Source organism: Calonectris borealis, chromosome 5, assembly GCF_964195595.1.
Source record: "Calonectris borealis chromosome 5, bCalBor7.hap1.2, whole genome shotgun sequence".
NCBI classification, from domain to species: Eukaryota; Metazoa; Chordata; class Aves; order Procellariiformes; family Procellariidae; genus Calonectris; species Calonectris borealis.
Window position 1 is genome coordinate 5,120,225 of NC_134316.1, and position 23,644 is coordinate 5,143,868.

The 23,644-nt window shown below is 42.5% G+C and overlaps 1 protein-coding gene across 1 annotated transcript in view; it reads left to right on the forward strand.

Annotated features, from left to right (window-relative positions):
- The window catches only part of KTN1 (kinectin 1), a 78,132-nt gene that overhangs the window by 34,618 nt on the left and 19,870 nt on the right, over positions 1 to 23,644 (forward strand). Inside the window, exons 7-31 of the mRNA XM_075150800.1 lie at positions 976 to 1,116; positions 3,186 to 3,292; positions 4,887 to 5,019; positions 6,032 to 6,119; positions 6,417 to 6,583; positions 7,236 to 7,304; positions 9,086 to 9,123; positions 9,732 to 9,822; positions 10,144 to 10,212; positions 10,952 to 10,989; positions 11,107 to 11,197; positions 13,566 to 13,634; positions 14,954 to 14,988; positions 15,120 to 15,210; positions 16,116 to 16,184; positions 17,069 to 17,106; positions 17,784 to 17,874; positions 18,037 to 18,105; positions 19,695 to 19,732; positions 20,409 to 20,499; positions 20,603 to 20,680; positions 21,590 to 21,627; positions 22,669 to 22,759; positions 22,863 to 22,931; positions 23,353 to 23,390. Of these exons, the coding sequence (XP_075006901.1) occupies positions 976 to 1,116; positions 3,186 to 3,292; positions 4,887 to 5,019; positions 6,032 to 6,119; positions 6,417 to 6,583; positions 7,236 to 7,304; positions 9,086 to 9,123; positions 9,732 to 9,822; positions 10,144 to 10,212; positions 10,952 to 10,989; positions 11,107 to 11,197; positions 13,566 to 13,634; positions 14,954 to 14,988; positions 15,120 to 15,210; positions 16,116 to 16,184; positions 17,069 to 17,106; positions 17,784 to 17,874; positions 18,037 to 18,105; positions 19,695 to 19,732; positions 20,409 to 20,499; positions 20,603 to 20,680; positions 21,590 to 21,627; positions 22,669 to 22,759; positions 22,863 to 22,931; positions 23,353 to 23,390 (1,937 nt within the window). The remainder of the gene's footprint in view (positions 1 to 975; positions 1,117 to 3,185; positions 3,293 to 4,886; positions 5,020 to 6,031; positions 6,120 to 6,416; positions 6,584 to 7,235; positions 7,305 to 9,085; positions 9,124 to 9,731; positions 9,823 to 10,143; positions 10,213 to 10,951; positions 10,990 to 11,106; positions 11,198 to 13,565; positions 13,635 to 14,953; positions 14,989 to 15,119; positions 15,211 to 16,115; positions 16,185 to 17,068; positions 17,107 to 17,783; positions 17,875 to 18,036; positions 18,106 to 19,694; positions 19,733 to 20,408; positions 20,500 to 20,602; positions 20,681 to 21,589; positions 21,628 to 22,668; positions 22,760 to 22,862; positions 22,932 to 23,352; positions 23,391 to 23,644) is intronic.

The following is a 23,644-nucleotide window of genomic DNA, read 5'->3' on the forward strand; positions in this document are numbered from 1 at the left end:
GTTCTTAAATGCCTCCGTGAACATGAGCTTGGGAACTCATGTCACTTACTTCATTCGGGGGGAACAGCCTCCTGAAGCTAGTAAGTTGGATCTAAAAGAGAGAATAGCTTTTATTTAAATTAAAATGTGGAAAAAGCTATAATTACTCTGAAGAGATGGAGGGTATTCAGGCTAATAATTTAGAGCACTTAAATTATGTGTCTGGCACTGCGAGGAGCTGTGTGCTGTGCTGCGTAGCTGGAGACACCTGAAGCTTAGATGGTACAAATACCTCGTTCTGCAATGGGAGCTTGCTGAAAGCTGCACTTAATGTTTTTGCTTACTACAGCAAGTGCACTTATATTGCATAGGAGCAGCTCTATGGATTTCTTAGGTGTCTGGGTTAAATTACTAGCTAATAAATGATTAATCTAAATAAAAATGTGTATTTTATTTGAAAGCTGTAGTATGGCATCATGCTGGTGAGATTCAGGGCTTCTCTGGCTGTTTCTGAGTACTAATAGCAGCCCATCTCCTCTGGCAAAACTGTTGGCTTTGTAACCTGCTACAAAGCAATTATTTGCTCTAAAATGCTCTGTAGTTTTGCCGCAGTTTACCTGCATTCCTCCATTTTGCTGAACTTGGGATGAAAATCTAAGCTCCAACCTGTGTGATATCTGTAGTTTTAATTGTTAGGACTCTGTGTAATTTGGCCAAACTTGATAGAAGAGCTGGAGTCTTATTTCTGAGACAACGGAAGAACAGTGTTTAAATTGGCAAACCTCTTTTTAATAAACGTGAAATTATGCTGATCCTAAATCCTCGTAAAGGTGTTGGTCAGGTCTAATGCTGTAATTTCTCTGAGCAAAGATTGATGCTGGCTTTGGTTTGATGCACACTTGCTATATTTTTAGTTATCTTAAAACACTCACTATTAGACTCTACAAAGGAGCAATAGATGACTTCTTTCCCTTTTTCCTTTCACTCCCACCAAAGGAGCTGGTTGCAGAAAAGGAGAGAAACGGCTTGCTTACAGCGAAAATGCGAGAGCGCATCAACACGCTAGAAAAGGAGCACGGCACTTTTCAGAGTAAAATACACGTTAGCTACCAAGAATCTCAACAGATGAAGATAAAGGTAAATGCTTTACCAAAACTGTTCAAGCTGATGTTCATGCACAAGCAGGTCAGTGCTGAGAAACCTTTTCTTTAGCCAGGGTGCAGCATTTGTTGTTTGCTCAGACAGAAACCGGCTTCACTAGTTACCCTGAGCCTTGAACACAGTGTGCTGGTAGCTGGTGGTGTAACACATCTGCATGAGCATGGGAAACTCTGTGGCAGTTTCCTGACTTAAAAGAAAGACAAGAAGTTTTCATAGGTGACTTTCGTAGTCTGTAAAAGACCAGTGCTACCTAGGCAGATGGTCTCTGATCTTAGATACTTTTGCTTTATGGTATTCTGCTGAAATGTTATTCAATTTAAGTGTAAAATCTAACTGCAATACTCAACTTGAGAGCCACTAGTGCTGATGATCATTTACCAGCTGATAAATCTCATTTTTTAAAAATTATAGTACAGAATGACACTATAGCATAATATACAAGAAATATCATTGCCTAGGAGAATGCTTTGCTGCAAATATTTGAAGGGCAGACACTTGCATTTTAAGACCCTTGTTACTCTCTCCTGAAGTTGCATTATAATGGAGTGACCTCAGAAGAGTTTGTTTTATCAGATTAAAAAGTTTGACTTAAAGTTTTCTCAGAAAAATGGCCCCTCTTACACCAACTTGACTGGTGCTTCGATTTGACACTCTAGTATTTTTTCCAATATAAATGTCACAGCATAAAGCCGAGCATGTGAACTTTTCAGCTTTAATACTTTATTTTCTGTCTTGGCACTTTGGAGGGTAGCATCTATGCAGTTTTGGAGCAGAACTATCTTCTCCAGAGCAGAGACAACTTCATTTGAACCTATACAGACAACCGTATGTTGAGAGGGTCTTACAGCTGGCTGGGAGGAGTGAAGGAGATCTGGGCACAACTGGTTTTGCAGACGCTGTGGTGGCAGGCAAAGCTGGAGAAAGGCTGTGCAGAGGAACCAGTGCTCTGGTTCTGCTCCCCCTGCTGATGTGCTGTAGCATTGCAGAGAAGCTGAAACTTAATTGTCCAAGCTTCCAGTTATATGGTGCTTGTGGCCTTGCTTGTTGGCATCTTGTATATCTGTTGGCATTAAAAAAAAAGGGGGGAAGGCGGGGGGGGGGAGCAAGAGAACTCCCCAACAAACATCCAAGGACCAGCTTGTTATGTGTTGGTGCTGAATTGGAGGTGGCTGCCCTACAAGGGACTGCTATCTCCTGCTGTGGTTGTTACGCAAACATTTGTTTGGATTTTTTTATATACAAGATCCTCACTGGTGAGTCAGCCATTTGATGAAACTGGGTCTTGGAAATGGTGTCAGCCCTATCTACAAACTGGCACTGGGAGAGGAAGAAAGTATTAGAGCTCTATGTGCTTGAGAGGATTTTCAAAGCAGGCTGTTGGGCTGTAAGAACAGCTCTGCTGTCGCCTGCATATGCAGAGTCCATTTTTCACCTTTGAATCCTGTCTTTTGATTTTGTTTGCACTATTATGAAGCAGCCTTAGGTTATCAGGGATTTCCTCTGCCACATTTTCAAACAGTGTTGGAAATGCAGTTGAAGCATACTATTGCCTAACTAAAGAATCTGTTTCACAATCTTGACTTCAGGATATTAGATGAGAACTAGCCTTTTGCAATATGCATAATATAATCTGTGTATTGTTAGTTATTTTATACTTTTTCGGCTTTGCTTAAAAGCTTTGTAAACTTCTAGTGTTTAATTCACAGTGCATTTATTTTATTTCCCTTTGGAAAAGTAATATATTGATATCCAGTTATTGACAAGTATCTAAAGTTATATAGCTGAGCAATTGGTATCCTAAGTAACACTTGTGTAGTTTTTAAACAAACAAACAAAAAAGGTTGCCTTGATAAATAGGTTGATACACTGGTATAAAAGGAAACTGGTGCTTTAATTTGAGCAAGAGGGTCTGAGTTGCATAGTTTAGTTTAAGGGTGGGTGTGGGAGGAAGGACGTAAAGGTGCCCCTCTCCCAAAAAATCCAGTTAGTTTTTTATTTCTCCTTAGTTTAATCTTTTTTGGAATTGATTTTTTCTTCCCCATCAGTTCCAGCAACTCCGTGAGCAGATGGAGGCAGAAATAAGCCACCTGAAGCAGGAAAATGGTATCCTGAGAGATGCTGTCAGTACTTCTACCAATCAAATGGAGAGCAAGTATGTTAGCGGCTACTCGGAGCTCTGTGTATTTTTAAGCCTTCTCTGAAGAATTGTTCTGGCTTCTGCTCCTTTCGTTTCCATCTCCTTGGCTGTCTCTGAATTTGTGGTTAAACTAGGAACACAGTTATTTTGGTCTGGGGAGGTAGCTATTTGTATTTGCATTGAGCCAAGGCTTTCAAAACAGATTATTGTCTTCTATCAATTTGAAGCCTGAGCTTTTAGAGAGTGGGTGCCGAGGCTTTAGCAGAAAGAAGTGCAGAAGTGCTCAGCCACAGTTGGTGTTTTTTGGCAGGGTATGAATTCTTTCCCCTGGGGCTTTAGGGGAGAGGTGCTGATGCTGGTTTCTTGGGAGAACAGCAGCTCTAAACTTATAAATTGGTCTTGCAATAAGAAAAAAATATCAACACCCTGCAGTTAATGATACCGCTGGGGCGGCACTTGGATTTGTCTGCTGGTGTTGCAAACGTTTGGAGAAGCAAAAAGACATCTCAAGGTTTTGTCTTTTGTGAGTTATGACTTAAGCTGCCCCTGAGCTGGCAGAGAGGATTGTGTATATTGTGGTAAAAGCTGAGCGCTCCGGTAAGGTGTGTAGTCAGACGGGTGAATTGCTGCCAGTGGGCTTCTGCCTATAGAAAGCAAAACCAACACTTTATATGCTCTCAGATATTTGTTACTGCTGGAGACTAGAATGTCAAAACCATTCTCAGGACTTGGAAAGGGCTCAGTATCTTCCTTTTCTGGCTATGCTGTTTTTGCAGAGATGCTGCTTCTATAAGGACCTTTCTGTTAACAGCTTCTGCGCTGCCGAGCGCAGCTCAGCAGAGGTGTGTTCTGCTCCCTGCATGTGTCCTGCTGGGGCGGGTTGATATAACGTGTGCTCGGAGAAGGGTACTGGTACCCTGATTTAGGTGTCCTGTTTGTAGAAATGAAGCATCGTTATCTCTTAGACAGTTTTCTTGAAAAATCCTTAGTTCAGGGAAACTTAAGATAAAAATAAAATGCTTTTTATTTGCTTAGACACAAAGGGGAGCCTTTTAAAATTCTTCCCTTGGGCTATACAAATGCATCTTCTCTCCTTAAGTGAGAGAGTGCATCAGATACCTTCATAAGTTAATAGATAAGTCAAGGCCAGCAGTCAACGTATAGTCCAAAATGATATATGCAATTAGTAGTCCAGGAGGAATAGTCTTGAGTAAGTCTGAGATCAATAATCCTTTATGGGAAGAGGAAAGGAATGTGAATTTCGATGCGAGACCTTTCCTTATGCTGAACCTCTTCAGTTTATATAAGCCTGTCCAAATTATGCCCATCAGCTTGCAGACATTTTAAAGGAACTGATGCTTGTGGCTTACTGCTGACCTTTTGTTTCTGACTCAGTGGGTTGTAGCTGCTGTGCTGATGGCCAACAGTACCTGACTCTCATCCCTTTTCTAGGATGAAGCAGTGTGAAGAAAAAAACAAAAACACCCACCCAGTACAGCCCTCTGGCTGCAAATATAGGACTTGGTGTTGATATTTGAGTAGCTGTTGTTATGGCCTATGCTTCTTGTAGCAAAAAAAAAAAAAAAGCTGTGAAAATGTTTATTTTTAGGCAGTCGGCTGAACTGAACAAACTGCGCCAGGATTATGCTAGGCTGGTGAATGAGCTGGGAGAGAAGAGCAGTAAGTTGCAGCAAGAGGAGCTCCAGAAGAAGAACGCAGAGCAGGCAGTTGCTCAGCTCAAGGTGATTTGGGTTTTCTTTGCTTGTTGAGTTGTGCTCGAGGCTTTATCTGAGCCAAGTTCTGATTCGGGCAGGATGTGAGGCATGTGAGAATCGCTTTAGCTGTTTCCCTGGCCACTAAATCTCTCTGTCGTCTTTATATGCACAAGGATCTATTTTCAGATAGGCTGAGCCAGCCTATGGGCTTATTTAATGTTTTTGTTCAGTACTCTGGGTTTTGAGTGATTACAAACCTCCCTATGAAGTGAAACTTACCCTTCCAGGTAAATATCTTTGAAAAGCTTAACCAGTGATGTTGAACTTTGTTTTCTATGAGCATATAATTCCAGCAAGATTTGATATTTTGGAGTAGTTCATCCAGATAGCATTGACCTTATGTGATTTTTATTTGAAACTACATGCTTTTGCGTTAATGTATGTTTTACATTTTTAAATATACTTTTTTTTAAGAGTTAAAATGTAAATGGACTGGCTTCTGGATGCACTTAATTCCTTTTCTTTGGAAGAAAAGGTCTTTTGTATTAATACTTTTTTTCAGAAGAGAAACCTTGTGTCTTCGAGTGAGAATGCTCATCACTTTTTTTGTATTTGCAATTAAGCCCTAGTTACCAGAAGTTCTCCCTGCCTCTAGCCTTTGCAGGTGGAGAGTTGGTATCTAGAGTTGAGACATGTTTTAGATGCAGATTTATGTGATGCATCGCTAGTCTGGCTTCTAGTGTTAATTCTGAACTTGCAGGGCAAAGATGCTACACCTTCATATTACAAAAACTATCCTGTTAAGAGCCTATAATGAAATCCTGTTCGCAATTTGCCTTTCAAATTAATAGGCTAAACTACTCCAGGAGGAGGATTACAGGGCACTCTGTCTCTCTGATGTGCCCTAATGAAAACAAGAAACAATTTTACTTCAGTGCCATCTGTTTTGGGAATAACACTGAAGAGATGTACTCTGAATGTTTCAAAAAATAAATTAAAGGTTAGACTTCTTTTCATCAACTCTCTGTTCAATGTGAAGGTCCAGCAGCAGGAAGCAGAGAGAAGATGGGAAGAAATCCAGGCTTATCTCAGGAAAAGAACAGCAGAACACGAAGCAGCGCAACAAGGCATGTAACACAAAATTCCCAAATAATGCTTACTGCAGTGGTTTGGCTGTTGCCACCTGTACAAAAGGGCATTATTGAGTAAATGGCTTAAATAAAGCTCTGGTGAAGTCAGTACTGCTTCAGCACCCTGGGGAAATAGTATGTTGTGATACCAGTTGGTTTGAATGCTGATGAGAGAGCTGAACCTCGGGTTGCTGCAATGAGGCTTTTCATCAGCCTCCCTGTTTACAGTGAAAATTATTTCCCCCAAAGTTAAATATTTACTTCTGAATTAAAATCCTGACATTTCTGCTACAGATGTGCAGAATAAGCTTGTGGCCAAAGACAATGAAATCCAGAGCTTGCACAGTAAACTTACTGATACAATGGTGTCAAAACAGCAGCTGGAGCAGAGGATGTTGCAGTTAATGGAGGCTGAGCAAAAGAGAGCTACTGCGGAGGACTCCATGCAAATGCAGGTGCAGGTAGTATTGCTCAAGTATCTTAAGGGTTTGGTTTTCTTTTTCCTCTCACTTTGTGCCTATGGAAACACAGTAATATCCTTGAAATGCTGCTTTAGTAAAGCTTTCCCACTGATTAAAGAATGAGAAAACTGTGTGCCAGTCTGTCATCCGGCAACTTATGAAGTGCAACCTTGTGTGCGGTGCTGTGAGGAGGTCTGGGGCCATCTCAGAGCAGAGGAGCACTCCAGGCAAGTCAGAAAAATGTGCTGACGCAGGCAATTTCCCAAGCTATGAAATGACGCTGTGGTCTGGGGAACACCCTGGAAGAGCAGCCGTGTACCGTTGACGTTTGTGTGAGCTCTTCTGGAGTGATCTCTCTTCTCCTGGCATCAAGTGGTGAGAGGCAGTGTCGACATAGCTCTTGAGGGCTTCAGGGAAACCAAATGGCGTACGGTGGGGCAGGGAATATTTTTCTCTTGACACAGAACAGATTCTTATGCTTCCACTCAAACTGGTTGATCTTAGTGGGGAGAAAAATAGCATCTTTGAAAAGTGTCTGACATGTAAATGCTAAACTGTTCTTACTAACGTAATCATGGCTAAGAGCTAATCCTAGCAAAAGTTGACTAGCTGCAGATCTCAGCCTGCTTTTCTTTCTGTGCTCTCTTACAAGGAGCTGATAGAGCAGAATGATGCTTTGAATGCTCAGCTTCAGAAGTTTCATTCACAAATGGCAGCCCAGGTACAGCATGTTCTCAGACTTCCTTTTGTAGTCATGAATTGTGAACTTTTAATGAAAGTCAGGGGTTTTTTTTGTAGCTGGATATGAGTTATGTCATGCTGAAAGCAAAGACTTGTTAGCATCTTCTTTTCTAATGTTTCTCAAACTGGTTTAAAACTTAAGCTTCTGCTGTCCTTTTGGGGGAAAACACGCACTTACTTCCTCCTGTAGTGGCTTTCATTTATAACCAAAGGGTAGAATACCTTCTTGAATGTTTGTTTTCCTGTACCTTTGCATGTGTACAATTCTGTCTTGTGGTTTATGGTCTTTTTGCAGTTCTCCTGTTAACCACCTGATCATGCTTTTCCCTTGTGCATCAGGTTGAAAAACAGTGTCTTATGGTAGCTCCCATATAAAACGTTTGTTCATTCCAGTGGTGATTTTTGTGCAGAAAAAAAAAAAAACCCACCAAAACCCCACCGAACATGCGCAATGCCTTTCTCAGTTCTTTTAATCTCTAAAATTTTAGTTTGACTAGTTTCTTTGAGAAACGATTTCTGTTGTAAACCTCAGAGTCACTGAACTTGCTTCCACGTAGAGCTAGGTCACAGAAGTCAGCTCAAAAGGCCATAACTTCTGTGGGCACAAGTGGAGACTGTTCCTATGCAGTTGGGTGCTGCGTTCTTTTAATCGCGGATGTGCTTGATGTAGTTTGATTAAATTCGACATCAGACTGAAAACGCATCATCTGGCTTTGCTTGAAGTGCTTTAACCCATTAGGTGGGGAGAGTAGCGAAGGAAGAGGCACTCTGGATTTACAGCATCTTCATGACCTAATCCTCTCATCCCAGTCCTTTAAAAGGGCTTTGAAAATAAGTCCCTGGGGAGATTTTACTTTTTAGCTCCGGGTTACACAAGGAGGCTGTTGGAAGGAGGTGTGCGCTTCCCCCATGTAGCCCCACTGGCCATGAAAATGCAGGGCTGTTTTTCCACCATGGATAGTGGGTGTGAAAATTGCACATGGGGGAAGGACTGGATACCGCTCTGGACATCAGGGTTGATGAAACTGTTTTGGTCATTAAGGAGACCCTCTGGGACTGGAACTATTCGTTCCCTTTGATCCCCCCCGATGCTGTTCTCTGTGATGTATCAGGATAAGGCAGTATAGGAATTGCTACAGGGTCCCATGGGCACAAGCTCTGCGAGATCCAGGATTTTGGGGGAAGGTAAGGCTAGATAAGGAGAACCACGTATCTGAAGCACAAGTGAACATGGAAGTTTTGCACAGCTGCTACCAAACTGGATGTGAAACAGTCTGCAAAGGTCCCTTAGTGCCTTGATAACTAGTGTGATGGGTCCCTCCTGCCCTGTTGTGGGTGACCACGTAGGAATAGGCTTTTTCCAGGGGTAAAAAATGCCACTTGCTGATTTTATGCGTCTGTTTCTGTTCCTAACACAAGTCTTGATACACTGTGCAGCGTTTTCTTTTTTTAAATTCGAGTGGTTTGTCAGCAGTGTGTCCTGTAAAGCACTTAATCCTTGGGAGACAAGTGCTGGTGGTCCCCGTGGCTTGTCTGAATCTGGTTCATTTTTTCCCTTCATGTTGCCTTAGGCCAAAGGGGAAGGGACATTAGTATGTGCTGGTATTCCTTCAATGTTCCTTAGCCAGGAAATAGTTGGAAGCGTCCTGTGCCAGTTTAAAATAACTAGACAAATCTTACAAATGCTATTCCTGGCTCACTGTAGATGATGATTCTTTGACTTGCTTTACTTTCAGCTATTTGTTTTTTTTCCTTCTGCAGACCTCAGCTTCAGTCCTGGCAGAAGAACTACACAAAGTGTGAGCATTCATTTCCTCTGGTATTTGGGAGGTGTTACTGGCTTTTAATGTGTGCCACCGTTCCTCCACGCACGTGCAGTGTGTATGGGAGAGACTGGTGAAGGAAATGTTGCTATTTATGCTTTTAACTTCTCACCATGAGATTGACTTGGGAGCTTGGAAACCGCTTCCTGCGGATTTCCCTTCCGTATCTGGCCTCAGGTTTGGAGTCTGTTGTACGTGGCTCTATATGTTACACAGAAAGCAATGTTTCCTCTCTTGTTTACCACTGCCTATGTGCAGGGATCAGCGCAGTGTGCAGGAATGTGCGTGACCATGAGAATTGTTAATATTTGGGCTATATGGCTGTGCCAGGAGATTTTTCCCTTTGGGAGATGGGGTAGTTGTTGTGTTTCAGAGCTAGAGAATGTCTCATAAATTTTTGGCAAGCAAACAATATTTAAAACAGATGGAAAAGCTTTTGGACCCAAAGTGTGCTGTCAGCAGGATTTAGAGTAGGAGCTGGACTTAAGGGCCAGCGTGTATTTTGTGTTTAGCCTGATGCTTCATGTACCACTTTCATCCAAGACCTTTTAGTACTGATACGTCATCATTTCTTATTTGTGCAGGATTGCGGAAAAGGACAAACAGATAAAGCAGATGGAAGACTCGCTAGGCAATGAACATGCCAACTTAACCAGCAAGGAGGAAGAGCTCAAGGTATAATAAAAGCATGTGTAAATGCCAGCTGATACAGGGGGAGGCTTGCTGGCTGCGTGTACAAAATGAAGCGCGCAAGGCTGCTGCCTTTGGGTCTAGAAACAGCTCTTTTCAGCTACAGGTCTGCTGATTTTGCTTTTCTAGGCAAGGCCAATGCTTGATGCTGGGAAGCTGTTGATAAGAAAGCTTGAGGTTTTTCCTTTCCTTTCCTTTACCTCTAGAGTCCTTCAAAAAGTAACCTGAAATACTTTGTGCTGGAGAGTGAACTTACCTGAAATACTGTATGCCAAGTGCAAATACATTTCTTTCTCCTTCCTTCAGGTCTTACAGAATATGAACCTATCCCTGAAATCAGAAGTACAGAAGTTACAAGCTCTGACAAATGAACAGGTAAAATAATTGTTTCATTAAATATTTAATTTTGCTCTCTTCCCACAACCTATTTTGTTATAAATGCAAATGCAGATTCGTTGGCTTTAAGCTAGCTGTGCTTAAGCACATTAAAGGTGTGAGGCTACCAAATCGGGCTAATATGCGATTCCCTGGAGTTCATATAGCTGGTGGGAAGCCTGCTTCTTACCCTTCCTTCACCAGCGAAATCTTTTTTACTTGGATATCCAAGTTACTGAAGCAATCTGCTCGGTTGGTTTAGATTTGGAGGCATGCAGAGTGCAGGACACTTCACAGGAGTGAACACAACTGTGCTTGAATGTGCAGTCCTGGCATTTGCGTACAAGGGTCATAAACATCCCTCTAAAAAACCCAGAAGCACACAAAACCCCCTGCCTCACCATAGTCGTCTTTTAGAACCAAAGAAAATGCTTTCCCGCTGTTACTGCTATGTGGCCTGTTCGTTACAGAGGTAGAAGTGCAGTGTTTAATTAGAGATAATCCTGGTTGTCAAATGAATGTCTTCGAGGTCTTCTTCCCTTTGCGTAATTGCATGCTTGCCTGGTATATATTGGTGTTTTAAAAGTGCATGAAGACGAGCTTACCCCTTTCACTCTTGCTGGTGAGTCATGCACTGAGAGGCCAAATGACTTGTTCTAGCTTTTTAATATTGTGGAATGAAAGGTTGATTGAATCATGTGATGTATCCTAAATCTGTGTTAATCCTCTTTATATCTAGGCTGCTGCTGCACATGAACTGGAAAGGATGCAGAAAAGGTAAATAGCTCTAGGATTTGATAAACAATGTTTGTCAGTCTTTTATGTTCTTTTGAATTGATGCTTTTTGTAAGACTTGGATGAGGAAACATGTTTAACTGTTCTGCTGTGTCTCAGCATTCACATCAAAGATGACAAAATAAGAACTCTTGAAGATCAGCTTCGAGAAGAACTTGCTCAGATTTCAAACACAAAAGAAGAATTCAAGGTGAGATACAGAATAGCTATTCTTGTGCTTATTTACAATAAGTTTTCCAGACTTCGGAGGTTGCGGAGCAGTTCATACAATTAAATGATGATTTGTAAAATAGAACTGACTGTTGGGTGTTAAGGTAAACTACAGTATTCTGTCTGCAAGGCAAGAGTAATGTGGGATGTCACAATAGTAGCAACAGACTGTGCAGCAGAGTAAGAGATGGGGTAACACAAGTTAAATGTGGTGTCTGCAGTTGTGAAGAGCGAGGTCTTTGAAATCTGGAAGAGGAGGTTGTTCAGTAAAAGCTATTGTGGGTTTCCTGCATTCCACCTTCTAATATGACTTCCAGGGCCTTGGTGTGAGCCTTTGTTGCTTGTGGTGTTGTGCTGTCAGGTCTTTTTTTTTTATTTGATTTTTTTTTCTTTTTTTTCTGTCGAAGTTAGGTGTAAAAATGCTTTTTTTTCTCCTACCGTCTTCCAAACTTTTTCTCATAAGGATGCAGCTATATTGCCGAAGCTTTTAGTGCTGACATCTGGGGTCTTCACAGCAGAGCTGATACTTGTTTCTAGATGGTGTATGTAGAGAGCAACGTAACTCCTCCTTGCTCTCTGCCACTTCAGGCTTTTTCTTCTGAACTTCAGCTGTTAGAAATAGACCTGCTTCCTGAGAAAGGTGATGACTCCATCTTTTTAACTCCTTTAAAGCACCCTGTTGGGTAGTGCTGCTTTTCCGATGCTTCTGGTGAAAGGTCACTCAGTCTGAATCTCATAATGTCAAAGGTAGGTTTGCTGGTGAGGAACAGGGCAGGTGGGTAGCGGCAGAGGCAGCATGGCTTTTGTAGGGGAAGCCATGCCTCATGAGTCTCCTGGAGCTCTTTGAAGGTGTTAGCAAGGAGGTAGTAAATTTGGGTCACGTATTAAAGTGGCGCTTTCAAAGATGTTTTGATGAGAGTCCCTTGCAATGTCCCATAGTTTCTCTAAGCTGTCAGAGAATAGGAGGGAAGAAGTTTGCTCAATTAATAGAATAAGAAACAAAGTACAACTTTAGATAGCTGAACAAAGCTATCAACTGAATCTTCAGTGGGGCATGTGCTGGGTAGCGGGTGCACAAACAGCCCGGAAAGCAGAGTGGGGAGAGGTGGCAGGCTTGAGTAAGTCATTGACTCTCAAGTTAGTGACACTCTCAGGGCTCCCGAGGAGGTGGAACACTTGAAAATGGCAGGTGAAGTGGTGAAAATGGAATACAAGGAGGAGTAATCTGAACTTCTGTAGAGTGATGGTTTCTGTAGTAACTGTTACCCAGGAAAAAAGCCTTAGAGGTGGTGTGGATGGTTATGTGCTGAAACCAACTTGGTGCTAAATAATGGCAAAAATCAGCTGGAGGCAATTGTAGCAGTTCTTGGGGAGTGAATAGGGAACAACCAAGTATATTGTCATGGTACTATGGAAATTCATAGTGTGCTCTCAGCATCAATATCGTGTGCCCTTCTAGTCTTGTCTTCCTCCTGTCTTTGATCCCAAACATAAGCCAGACCAGCTCTGCACTACATGCTTCCACCTGAGGAAATGCTCTTTTTTCCCATGCACATGAAAGAGAGAAAAGCCGGGCTCAAAACAGAATAATTCATTTAATCCTCACCATTGCTGTCCCTTCCTGCTTGTGTTGTCCCTGTAAGGCTTTGGGTCTGAAGCATAGATCATGTGTTCTGCTTTTTACTTTTGTAAAGCACCTAGCAATTCTTTAAAAAGACTTTGTAAAACAAAAAGCAGTATTAGAGGCAGATTTTAAAATATATATGAGGAATCCAGACAGGCAGCCTGTCTGTTAAGGGCTGCGGCAGGAATGCTGGAGGGAAGACAAGGACCGCGGTATGGCTGTTTGTCTTGCTGATTCGCCTCTTTCCAGCCTGCACTCGGACCAAAGTGTGGGAGCTGTGCAAACCTCTCTGCTGCTGGACTGCTGGTTCCTTGCTGTGCGTCCTCAGTGTAAAGGCAGCTGAAGAGAACTAGAGAGGTGATCCTAGACCATTTGCTTTGCCAGATGAGTGTTTTGTAAGAGGCAGCTATCAAATCTTGACATGATGCTGATACTGATTTAGGAGGAAAATGCGGCTTCTCTTGCCTCTCTCACTTGGTACTGTCTGATCCTCTGCCAGGGAATTGAAGACGGTAACAGCTGAATTTCTCATGGGAACATAAGGACAAAAGTATTAATACAGAAAAGCAAGAAAGAAGGGAAAAGGACTCTTTGTAGTCTTATAGCTTCCAAAGAACTCACTGTAACAACTTCTGTGCTATTTAATTATTTAGTTGCCAAAATGAAAATGCTGTAGTTAGGGTTTGCAGTTCTGAACTGATAGAATGTTTAAATTTCCTTCCAGGTTCTCAAGGATCAAAACACAACTCTGCAAGCTGAAGTTCAGAAGCTGCAGACTGTCCTGTCTGAGCAGGTATAGACAGTGTTTGCTGAGGTTGTATCAAATATCTTCTGTTCTTTTTAACTACTTCAGTATTTTTTTCTTAAGCTGGCCCTGGGTTGAACTGGTTTGTGTCAAAGCCTGTTGCTTTTTAGGTATTTTTCTCTTCCAGGCAGTTGTGGCTGTCTCCTAGACCTAGTCAAGATGTCTAGAAATGTCTGTATTTTACCCCCCCTGAAGAATGCTAGCTTAACACACGTGAAAACTTATTTCTGCAACCCTTTCCAGTTTTAATGGCAATTTTCTGGAATAAAAAAATCCCATGAGCAACCAGCGCTTCCAGGGGAGAGGGCTCTTACTGGGCTGTGGGGAGACCAGGGTAAGATCTTTACCCTGCTTGTTTTCTTCCATCCTGGAATGAATTCTCAAATCAGTAGTAACCAAAGAACAAACTCATGGAATGGGAACACTATGTACATCGTGATATCTTTTTGTCCCTCCTCTTCTATATTTTTGCCCGTGGCACACCTACTGCAGCCAGTCTGACTGGTACTCGGGCAGCGTGCCGCAGGTTCAAAGCTGTTGTGTTGCTCAGCCCCATCTCCTTTGTGAATGTTGGCTGGGACAGCTCTTGTGAACACTCCTGACTTTGTACCATTGTGGAATGAGAAAACTTCCTGAAACACTGGAAAAAGACTTGCAGGACAGGAAACTTATTTCCTTTTCTGCACTGGTGTCTGCTAGCCAGCAGCTCCCTGTCTGGAGTAGCTCCCTTTCTTCTGGCAGAGAACCAGATTTGCAGCCTTACTCCCCTGGGTCTGGCTGATTTGGTGTCCTGTCTGAAATAGCGGGGCTGATCTTTCTTGGTAGCTGGCTTATGTTTCTCGTCTGGTCTCTCACAATGTGTTGTTGAGAAATCATAAATGCTCTGCCGAGTGAGCTGCAAGTGGAGCTCGTGGTTTCACTAAATGCTCAGAAGAGGCAGATTTTTCAGGTACTGAGCTGGCTGCTGTGCATTAGATGCCGCACAGTGCTTGGTGTGCTTGACACTCCCTAGGATCATTGGGATCCTGTGTCCCTCAGCATCTTGTCGCCAGAACTCCTGTAGTCCAGCAGTGTAAAATCATCAAGGCATTTGGGCTGGAGCTGTACCTTCCCTGAAAGACTGACATCTTTCCTGCATCAATATTAGATGCTTGCCGTGAGGACATTCTGCCCCTATTTTATTTTCCATTCTGCATTAGTGTGCTAACTAAGGTGCTGGTTAAGCTGATGCTCTCTAGTTATTTCTGTTTTTAAAATCCCAAACCATTATTGATCCAATTAATGATCACTTTATTGTGTTTTTATAGGCGAACAAAGATTTGTTAGAGCAGATGGAAAGAAGGTAAGAAACTTTTTTTCTTTTGAATCAGGCTAAAATAAAGATCTAGTTTTCTTGGCAGCAGGGTTACTGTTGATAGCTAAACTGCTGTCAAAGGTTAACTCTCTTCCTAATAATCACTTTTGATTTCTCAGCATGAGAGAGAGGGATGATAAAATCAAGACAGTTGAAGAGCTGCTTGAGGCAGGACTCATACAGGTGGCTAATAAAGAGGAGGAGCTGAAGGTAAAATCTCTCATATTATCTTTTTATGGGGGAGTAGAGATTAAGTGCTTTTGTACAAAGTGTATGTTTGAGTGCTCATAGTGCAGTCTGAGATTATTCCCTTTGAATAGGAAAAGCATCTCGTGAAGACAAGGTTAAAACCTTTTTGGTAAGATAGACTAAGCATGAGCATTGATGGTGTACGGTAAGTGCTTCTCTCTGCTTAGTCTAGAGCAGATTTTGCTAGGATGTTTACCTGGTGTCTCTTGGAATAAAGTGACTACATCTCCAGAGCTGTATTGGCCTAATCTGCAATAAATCTGTCTTTAGGAATGGGTGTTTTGTAAAAATTCGGCAGTATGGGGCTCCTGCATCTCTTTGCTTGGTTGGTAATCTGAAGGGTTAAATGAATCATAAACTAGTGACACTTCTGGGGTGATGCTAAAGGTATTTCCTTCCTGTTCTGTTTATAAAGAAGCTAATGATGAGAAATCTGGAAAGCCAGTACAAAAATCCCGATCTGTTTTCAGCTGACTTTTGCTGGAAAGCTGTGTCCTGTCTACCTGGACATAGCCAAGAATGCTCACTTTCTTAACGCCCCTAAATTCCAGGTGCGTTGCTGACACCCCTATACTGGGGAGGGGTTGCACACTAGCAAACTGTCGGGTTACTAAGCAGCCAAGGATGTGAGCACATCGCCTTGATGTTTCCCTGGACTCTAGCTTCCTATAGATTGAAATCCACTCTGAGTTGTCCATAATGAATAATTAGTCCATTGAATACTTCGGCTCCAACTGCTGCAGAGGGGGTCTCTTTCAGGCTTTCAAAGTCTTTCACTTTTTCTAAAAGAAATGACTTTTCTGTCAAGCTTAACCCTTTTTCCCCAACAAATGAGTCTTTCATTATCTGTGTGTCTGCTTTCAAAGGCACTGCGAATGGAAAATTCGTCCTTGAGAAAAGAACTTCAAAGTCTGCAAATTCAGCAATCAGAGCAGGTAGTACTTTTCATCTAAAACTTTTATTACACCTAAACTAAATCTAAAAGAATCTTGCTGTGGTTGCAAAAGTCAAGGGAAAAAGGTGAAGATGTCTTTGAAGCCTGTTGGCAAAGCATCCTGTTTTCTTCCAGCGTTGGTCTGGAAGCTGATACTTCTGTCAGATACTTCCTTTGCATAAGCATCAGAAACATGGCAGATATAAAGGTTCCAATCAGTGGTGGTTCTGTGTTGGTCTGAGTTTGCCACGCACTGAAATGGCTGTGGATTGCTTTTTTCCCAGAAGCCTAGTGCAGCAAGCGTGGCTGGTAGGCAGCTCATACTGTATTGGCTTCATTATGCGTATTTGAGCTTTCTAATGTTAATCCACACTTGTGCAGGTGTGACTTAGCCCCCTTCTGTTTATGTCTCTGTTCAGTGACACTGTCACAGTATTATTGTTTCCGATGTGCACTTGGTGCTGATCGGGCAGTGCCTTTCCGTGACATCCAGCTCTGCTTGGATAGCTCAGGAGAGCACTTAGTTTCTAGAAAAACGTTTATGGGAGAGGAGAAGCACAATAACTGTGGAGAGGTGTACAGTAGTGCCAGTATGAAGAGGTCAGCTGATCAGATGCTGGGCCTGAACCTCAGCCTCTCCTGGTAAAGATGGTGTGGGTTTGCTTTTGTTTTCCTGGAACTTGCAGCAGACCTGGTATTATTGGTTTGCCAGGAACTGGAGACCAACAGCTAATTTTCTCAGGAGCAGCCAGATAGATAATATTTTTAGGCTGCTACGTTGTTTACCCAGTGCCAAAAAGCTCAAGCTCTCTACTCCTTACTCCTCAACACTTGCGAATTGTTTTTCTCTTCTGTCTTTCTAAGTTGAAGCTCTGTTTTGAACAGGTTTCCTTCCAATCACTGGTGGAAGAACTTCAGAAAGTGTAAGTTACTGCACAGATTTAATTTCTGATTGTTACTTCTGTCTGTCTTTATTCCATGACTAAAGTGGTTTGCTTCCCTGAAATGATTTGCTTTTAACCGGGTGAAGTGTGTGTGTGGCAGGAAGCATTATCACTTTGGAAACACGTCAAGTCAGATCAATACCTTTTGAAAATCCAGTTGCTTCTCTCCTAAGCAATTAACTTCATAAGCCTAACTTGGACTAGATGAGGAATTGCACTGAATTGTCAGATAATTGTTTTTCTCAGTAGGCACTCTAAAAGGAGTGAGCTTGTTCACTCTGTGTGTCTGTATTTGAAGTTGATAAATACTTCGCTGGAATGTCCAGTGAAGGCTGAAGTTAAGTGTGTGTCATTCCAGGGGACTATTGATACCTTAATTTGTATTTTTAGACAGTAATAGTATCTATTTAGCATGTGAACTACTAGTTATATAAAGCCAGCTTGTTCTGCACTGTTCCCAGTCTTATTCCTCCTATTTGTTTCTCTTGCTTATTGTATCTGGATTGCAGTGAGAGATGGCACATGCAATAGTGGGAGGTCCCACTGTGGATTCCAGAGGCTGGTGATGTGATGTGATAGCAGAACCAAAGCTTGTATATTTGCTGAAGTAGTGCATTTGTTCAGCTAGCTAATGTTGTTCCTCTGCTCTTTTTAAGAATCCATGAGAAAGATGGAAAAATAAAATCGGTGGAAGAACTCCTACAAGCTGAAATCCTTAAAGTAGCAAGCAAGGAGAAGACTGTTCAGGTATCCGTCTCTGCAATAGCTACCTTCCTTTCTGTGTCTATGCCACTGACTACCACTTACTTGTTACTGCATGGCATTCTATAGTGATGAACTGGTAGCATCCATTTTTGTGGCGTTTTTGTGTTTCCATTGTCCAATCCTGTCTGTTTTGTCATTGAAAAGGCTTTGACACAGGAAATAGAGGCTCTGAAAGAAGAAGTAGGAAATTCCCAGCTTGAGATGGAAAAACAGGTAAAATACCTCAGTGCCAGAAGTGTGAAACAGCCTTGCCTTGGATGCGCTGCTCACTCATTTCTGTTCTAGTGTGTTTTCTTTCACTGGTGAATGTCATTGGGTAAGGGAACTTTTTAATGGTAGAGCTGCACTACTCTTGGATGTAAAGCTGTAAACATGTAGTATAACTACTGCTGTCCTTCAGAAACCGCATTCCTCTGGATGCCCGAGCTTTTTGGACTTTTAGTATGAAATTTGGCAAGAATTGCTGTAACTTAAGCATTGTAGCATTACCTCTGGGTGGGCATATTGCGTACTGTCCCTGCAGTAAACACGAAACCCTGGGACGTCCTTTGAGGCTGGCACCTCAGAAACCTCCAGTGCTGAAGGTGCTTCTCCTTTTGTTGGCCTTTCTGTGTTGCTAGAACAATGCTACTGGCCCAAATAGTATTGGGTTTCCAGGTAAACCTAAGACCGTTTTGTTTCCAGTGTCCAAAGACAGCCTGTCTTGGCAGAGTAAGTTTTACTCTAGCTAGCAGGAATGCAGAAATGGAGCAGTATTGGCTTTTTTGGCATGCTTGCTGTCTAGCATCGAAAACAACGGGAACCCACGTTTCCTTAGGGAGCCCATTCTGCAGGCAGCTTAATCCATCGTGCTGTCAGGAAGTTTGCTTGCTTGTTTGTGTGGGGTGTGTGGGTTGTTTTTTTTGGTCTGCACTTTTTTCAGTCTTTCTAGCTACATTCCAGCATGTCACCCCCTTTTCTTCTTTCCTTAGTGTTAAAGTTTTGTCCTTTTTAGGCAAAGCTTCATAGAATGTGTTTCTGTCTTGGGCTTTTCCTTCCAAGCAAATTCCCAGGAACTGGAGGAATTATTTGTGTGTTTTTCCTTCCCTGGAACTGACAAATAACCCAGAACAAAATGCAGTTTAGAGTTGCTGTCTCTGGAAAGCTGCATGTGGGGGATGCTTGCTCCAAAGGTGGTGTAGATGCAGCTTTTGGCATTCTGCAAGCAGAATAGAGGTTTTTGGGAATGTCTGAAACTCCTGTGTGTTGTGGTAGAGGACTAAGCAAGCTGTTCGGGCAGCCAGTATCTACAGAGATAGCCACTGTCAGGCTTTTCTACAAAATTCAAAGGGAACATTCCCACTAAATCTTGTTTCTTGAATCCATGTTCAGCCTGAGAATGGGAATTTAAGGGAGCGTCGACATTGCAGAGAGCATCTAAAAAGCCCTTGCTTGCGTGAAGGTCTAAATGACCGGGGTGATTGCTCTGATTTGAGCTGCAGTTGCTGGTGAGATGGTTGTGTCAGTGTCTGCTTCTTCCTTTGTCTCTCGTGCCTGAAGGGTGCTCCGGTGGCCCTGCTTGTGTTCCCATTTCTGCTGTTTTCTTTTCTGCTCTGGAAGTCACATTTTAAATGTGGAGACACTTGGCTTCTCGTAATTTATTTTCCCACAAAATAAAAAGTGTGTTTATGCTTACATAACTGTAACAAATAGTGCCTGTTTTAGTAATGTCTAATGGCTTTTTCCCTTATTTCTCCCTAAAGCAGTTTATAGCATTTATGTCTCTTCCATGTGCATTGAACTGAAGTACTTATTTTCTTTAGGTGTCGATTACATCACAAGTCAAAGAACTTCAGACTCTGTAAGTACAGTTGTTAACATGTCTGATCTGCCCTGTGCACCCCTTGCTTCCCTGCTCCAGTCTATTTTAAGTTAGAATGTTCTCGTCTGGTGTCTGTGCTTTGTATGAAATGAGCCAGGCTATTAACGCTGGTCTTGGTAGACACGCATCCTTATTAACTACGTGGTCCTGTCTGAGACAGCAAACAAGATGAGGTGCTGCATGGCTTCGTGAGCCCCAATTAACCTACAAGGGATTAAACTGAAGTCAGGATGGAAGGACGTAGGCAAAGCACTACGGCTAACTTACTTTGGTAATATCTGTGCTGTAGCTGGGTGGGTAAGTGAGAATTGAGTCACCATGGTCATCAGTCCCTCGTGTCCCCAACTGGGAAAGGGGGAAAGGAAGTATTTTTAGATGAGACCACATGTGTGTGAAATCCCTGCAATATATGTCAGTACAGAATGGGCCTGCTTTCACTTAATGAGCAGTACCCTTGATCAAGGGCATCTTCTGCTAACCCAGACTGAAGTGGAGGTGTTCACACATTGATTTTTAGTGGGTGAATTGTGTTTGTGCCTTTGCTCACATAGGCTGCTTTTGTTATGTGCTGCAAAGCATAGGATGTCTGTCTTTTTTTTCAGATGGATAAAAGAGCAAGGGTTTATATTGTATGTCTATGTGTTTAATGGTACAGGTTGAAGGGGAAGGAAAAGCAGGTGAAAACCATGGAGGCCTTATTGGAAGAGAAGGAGAAAGAGATTGTTAAGAAAGGAGAATGGCTGCAGGTAAGCTTCTTTGGTATTCTAAAGGGAAATAAATTCTGTTGCAGTATTTCTGGCTGTAGAGAAGTTACATTTACACTTCTGAACTTGCTTTTTTTTCTCAAAGGGTCAGAAAGATACAATTGCACAATTAACGAGTAAAGTTCAGGAGTTAGAACAACAGAACCTGCAACAGCTCCAACAGGTATGGCCTGCAGAGTGGCTGTGGTTTGGGAGTGCTGCTCAGTTGAACTGGAAGATGTTGTTTCTGTCCTCTACCTCACGCAAAGGGTTTGCATTGGCTTCAACCTACAGAGCTATTTTAAATCCCACTTGACTAAACTGGTAGTCTACAGTGCAGAGAGCCCACTGGTTAACTGTGGTCATCGAAAACAGGTTTTACATGGATAACAAGTTCTGAGAGCTTTTCTTTAACCTGGATGATAACTATGCATAATGAGTAGCCTTGGTGGTCTGAAAACTTTGAAGCTCATAGGCAGAATCATAGCTGTGTCGTAGGTACCTCCTTTCCAAACTCAAGTAGTGTCTCCATAGAGCTATGGTCATGGAGGAGCTCCTGCTGTAACTGAACATAGCAGCTCCTGTTGAAGTGGTCAGGCTTTGCTGTGATTCCTTCCTGCCTTTACCTGTTGCAGAAGTTGCAACTGGCTGGAATATTTTGGCTTTTGATTTTCTGCACTGGACTTGAGAACAGGCAACTGGACATCCTTGAAGCCAGGTATTACTTAATGGAAGAATTTTTCCAATAAGGCGGTATTCTAGCTCAGTTTGGATTTTTGTCGATGATAAAGGGGAGAAACTGAGTTGCACTCGTATTTTGGGTGGATGTCTAGACAGGCATTTATCCCAGGGGAAGGTAGAATGGAGAGAAATTGGCTGGTGTGAAGTTTGGGATGCTTGGTGTAAGCTGTGCTTCTGAAATCCATTATGTGTTTAGATATTCTTGGAGCAATGTCTGATGCAAAATTCCTGGTATTTCTTTGGCAAGTATCTTGCAAGCTGTGTGGTGCCCCTGCTCATGCAAAGAGTTGCCGTTAATTTGAAAGCTTTACTGTGCCATGAAAATGAGGTTGGGAATTGCTTTGTTTTTCAGGTACCTGCTGCGTCCCAAGTCCAGGACCTGGAGAGCCTGTGAGTATCCTTAGTAGCAGTTTCTCAAGTGCCTGCTGATAATATGCATTCAGTGCTGGCGTTTATCTTAAATTGGAATGTATGAATTGGTTTCAAGAATTTTATGGGCTTTGCTAAAATAAGCTGTTAGTGCCGATGGACGTACACCAGCCAGCGCGTCTGCTGCCGCGTATAATAGCGAGCGTCTGGCGTCCCTGCCTGGCGTGCCTAAGTAGTAGTGCTCATACACTTTGCGAAAGTGAATGATCGCCCAGGGCTCTACTAACTAGTGAAATTGCTGCTACTTCTTGTGTCTAGTGATAATTTCTCCTTCTGTTTAGCATGTTTAAAAGAGTGTGGATTTAAGTGCCTGTGGCTGAGTCGGTAAAAGCAATGAACAGATACGGTTTGCCATTTTCAGTCTGAGATGCAATAGCCAATTCTGCAGCTCCTGTTTTATGGAGAAATGCTGCCAGACTTTCTTCTGTTTTGACTCTGCTTTGTCTGGCTGCTCTAAGTCAGAGGAAGGTTGTACGGGACTGTGCCAAAAAGGACTCTGTCTTCAATGCAGCTCTTGTAACGTGCTGCCCTCCCAGCAGGGCTCCTGTATAGCCAGTACGGGGTACCTAAGGCAGCCTCACCTTTGGGAGACTGTCCCTGGCGCCTTCAGAGCCAGCTGGCTTGCAGGATTTGCGCAGGTGATCAATTGCTTCTCTCCCACTTTGGCTCTGAATGCTCTGGAGATCAGCTATGTTTAAATGTGTTTGCTGATTGACGTGTGAAATGACTAGCTTGCTTCAGGCCAGTTCTTAGCAGGTGAGTGTTTGCAATATGTGTTGTTGCAGCTGGCATGTATTTTTGTTAGCTTTCTTGGTTTGGAGCCATAATGCAATGGTTTCTTCTCTGTGTGTGTGTGCTTTCCTTTTGGCTGATTATTATATATAGCATACAAAATATATTTATCTTCTGCTGCTGAAAACTGTCCCAGCTAGAGTGTCTGTCCTTCTTAGCATAAATTCTTACTTTAACCCTTTTTTCTTACTTTCTAAACCATCCCTGCAGGTTGAAAGGGGAAGAAGAACAAATGAAGAAGTTGAAAGCTGTAGTGGAAGAAAAAGAGAGAGAAATTGCAAGCCACATAAAACAGCTGCAGGTAAAGTTTCGGTAGAAGTGTCTTGTGTTGTAAGGAGGGTCCGTATTGTGAGTGTATATCTATATGTATACACATGTATGTATTGCCTCTTTTCTTTCAACAGGATGTGCAAAAGGAAAATGAATCTTTTAAAGTTCAGATTCAAGAATTAAAGCAGGAGAATTGCAAACAGGTACAGCTTCCAATTGCAGGGTTACTGAGTGAAGTCAAAGGGGGTGGTGGTAGCTTGTACGGATGGCATGGAAAACCAGTAGTTGTATTAACCATGCAAATCCAGGGACAGCTTCAGGGTTGGATTGCACTAAGCCAGCTTTCTTGCCTATCTGTTCCTGCTTCCCTTTATCGTGTGAGTTTGCAGCTTTGTGCTCTTTCTTATGCCTGCTGTGTTCTTGTCTAGCTTTCCACCCCTGTCTTTACACGCTGTATCACAGCCAGGGTTCTTCTGGCCAAAGGAGGCTGGACAAGACTCTCTCGAAGGCCAAGAGTGCAGCTGCTCGGTGTTGCAGCCATTCCTGGTTAACAAGGCAGATCACGCCCTCTGCATCACTCTCTGCTGCTGGTCTGCTCCTAATGAGTTTCTGATCTGTTTGTAGGCATCTCTGGCTGTCCAAAGTGAGGAGCTTCTGCAAGTGTGAGTACTGCCAAAAGTTGAACGTGATAGATAAGCGCTTCATTTCACTTATTGCTCAGGAAATCTAAAAGATTAAATAAATGCCAAATGTACAATATCAGTGTGTGAGAAGTAGCCAGTAAAAAAAAAACCACCACTTTATTATCTAATAAAACTTGAACATAGAGATTCTGCTTGTGCTAATAATCCTCAGCTGCAGTCTTCTGCAGCCAGTGCTTGCAGTATGTTGTGCCCACAATGTGAGCAAGCCATGA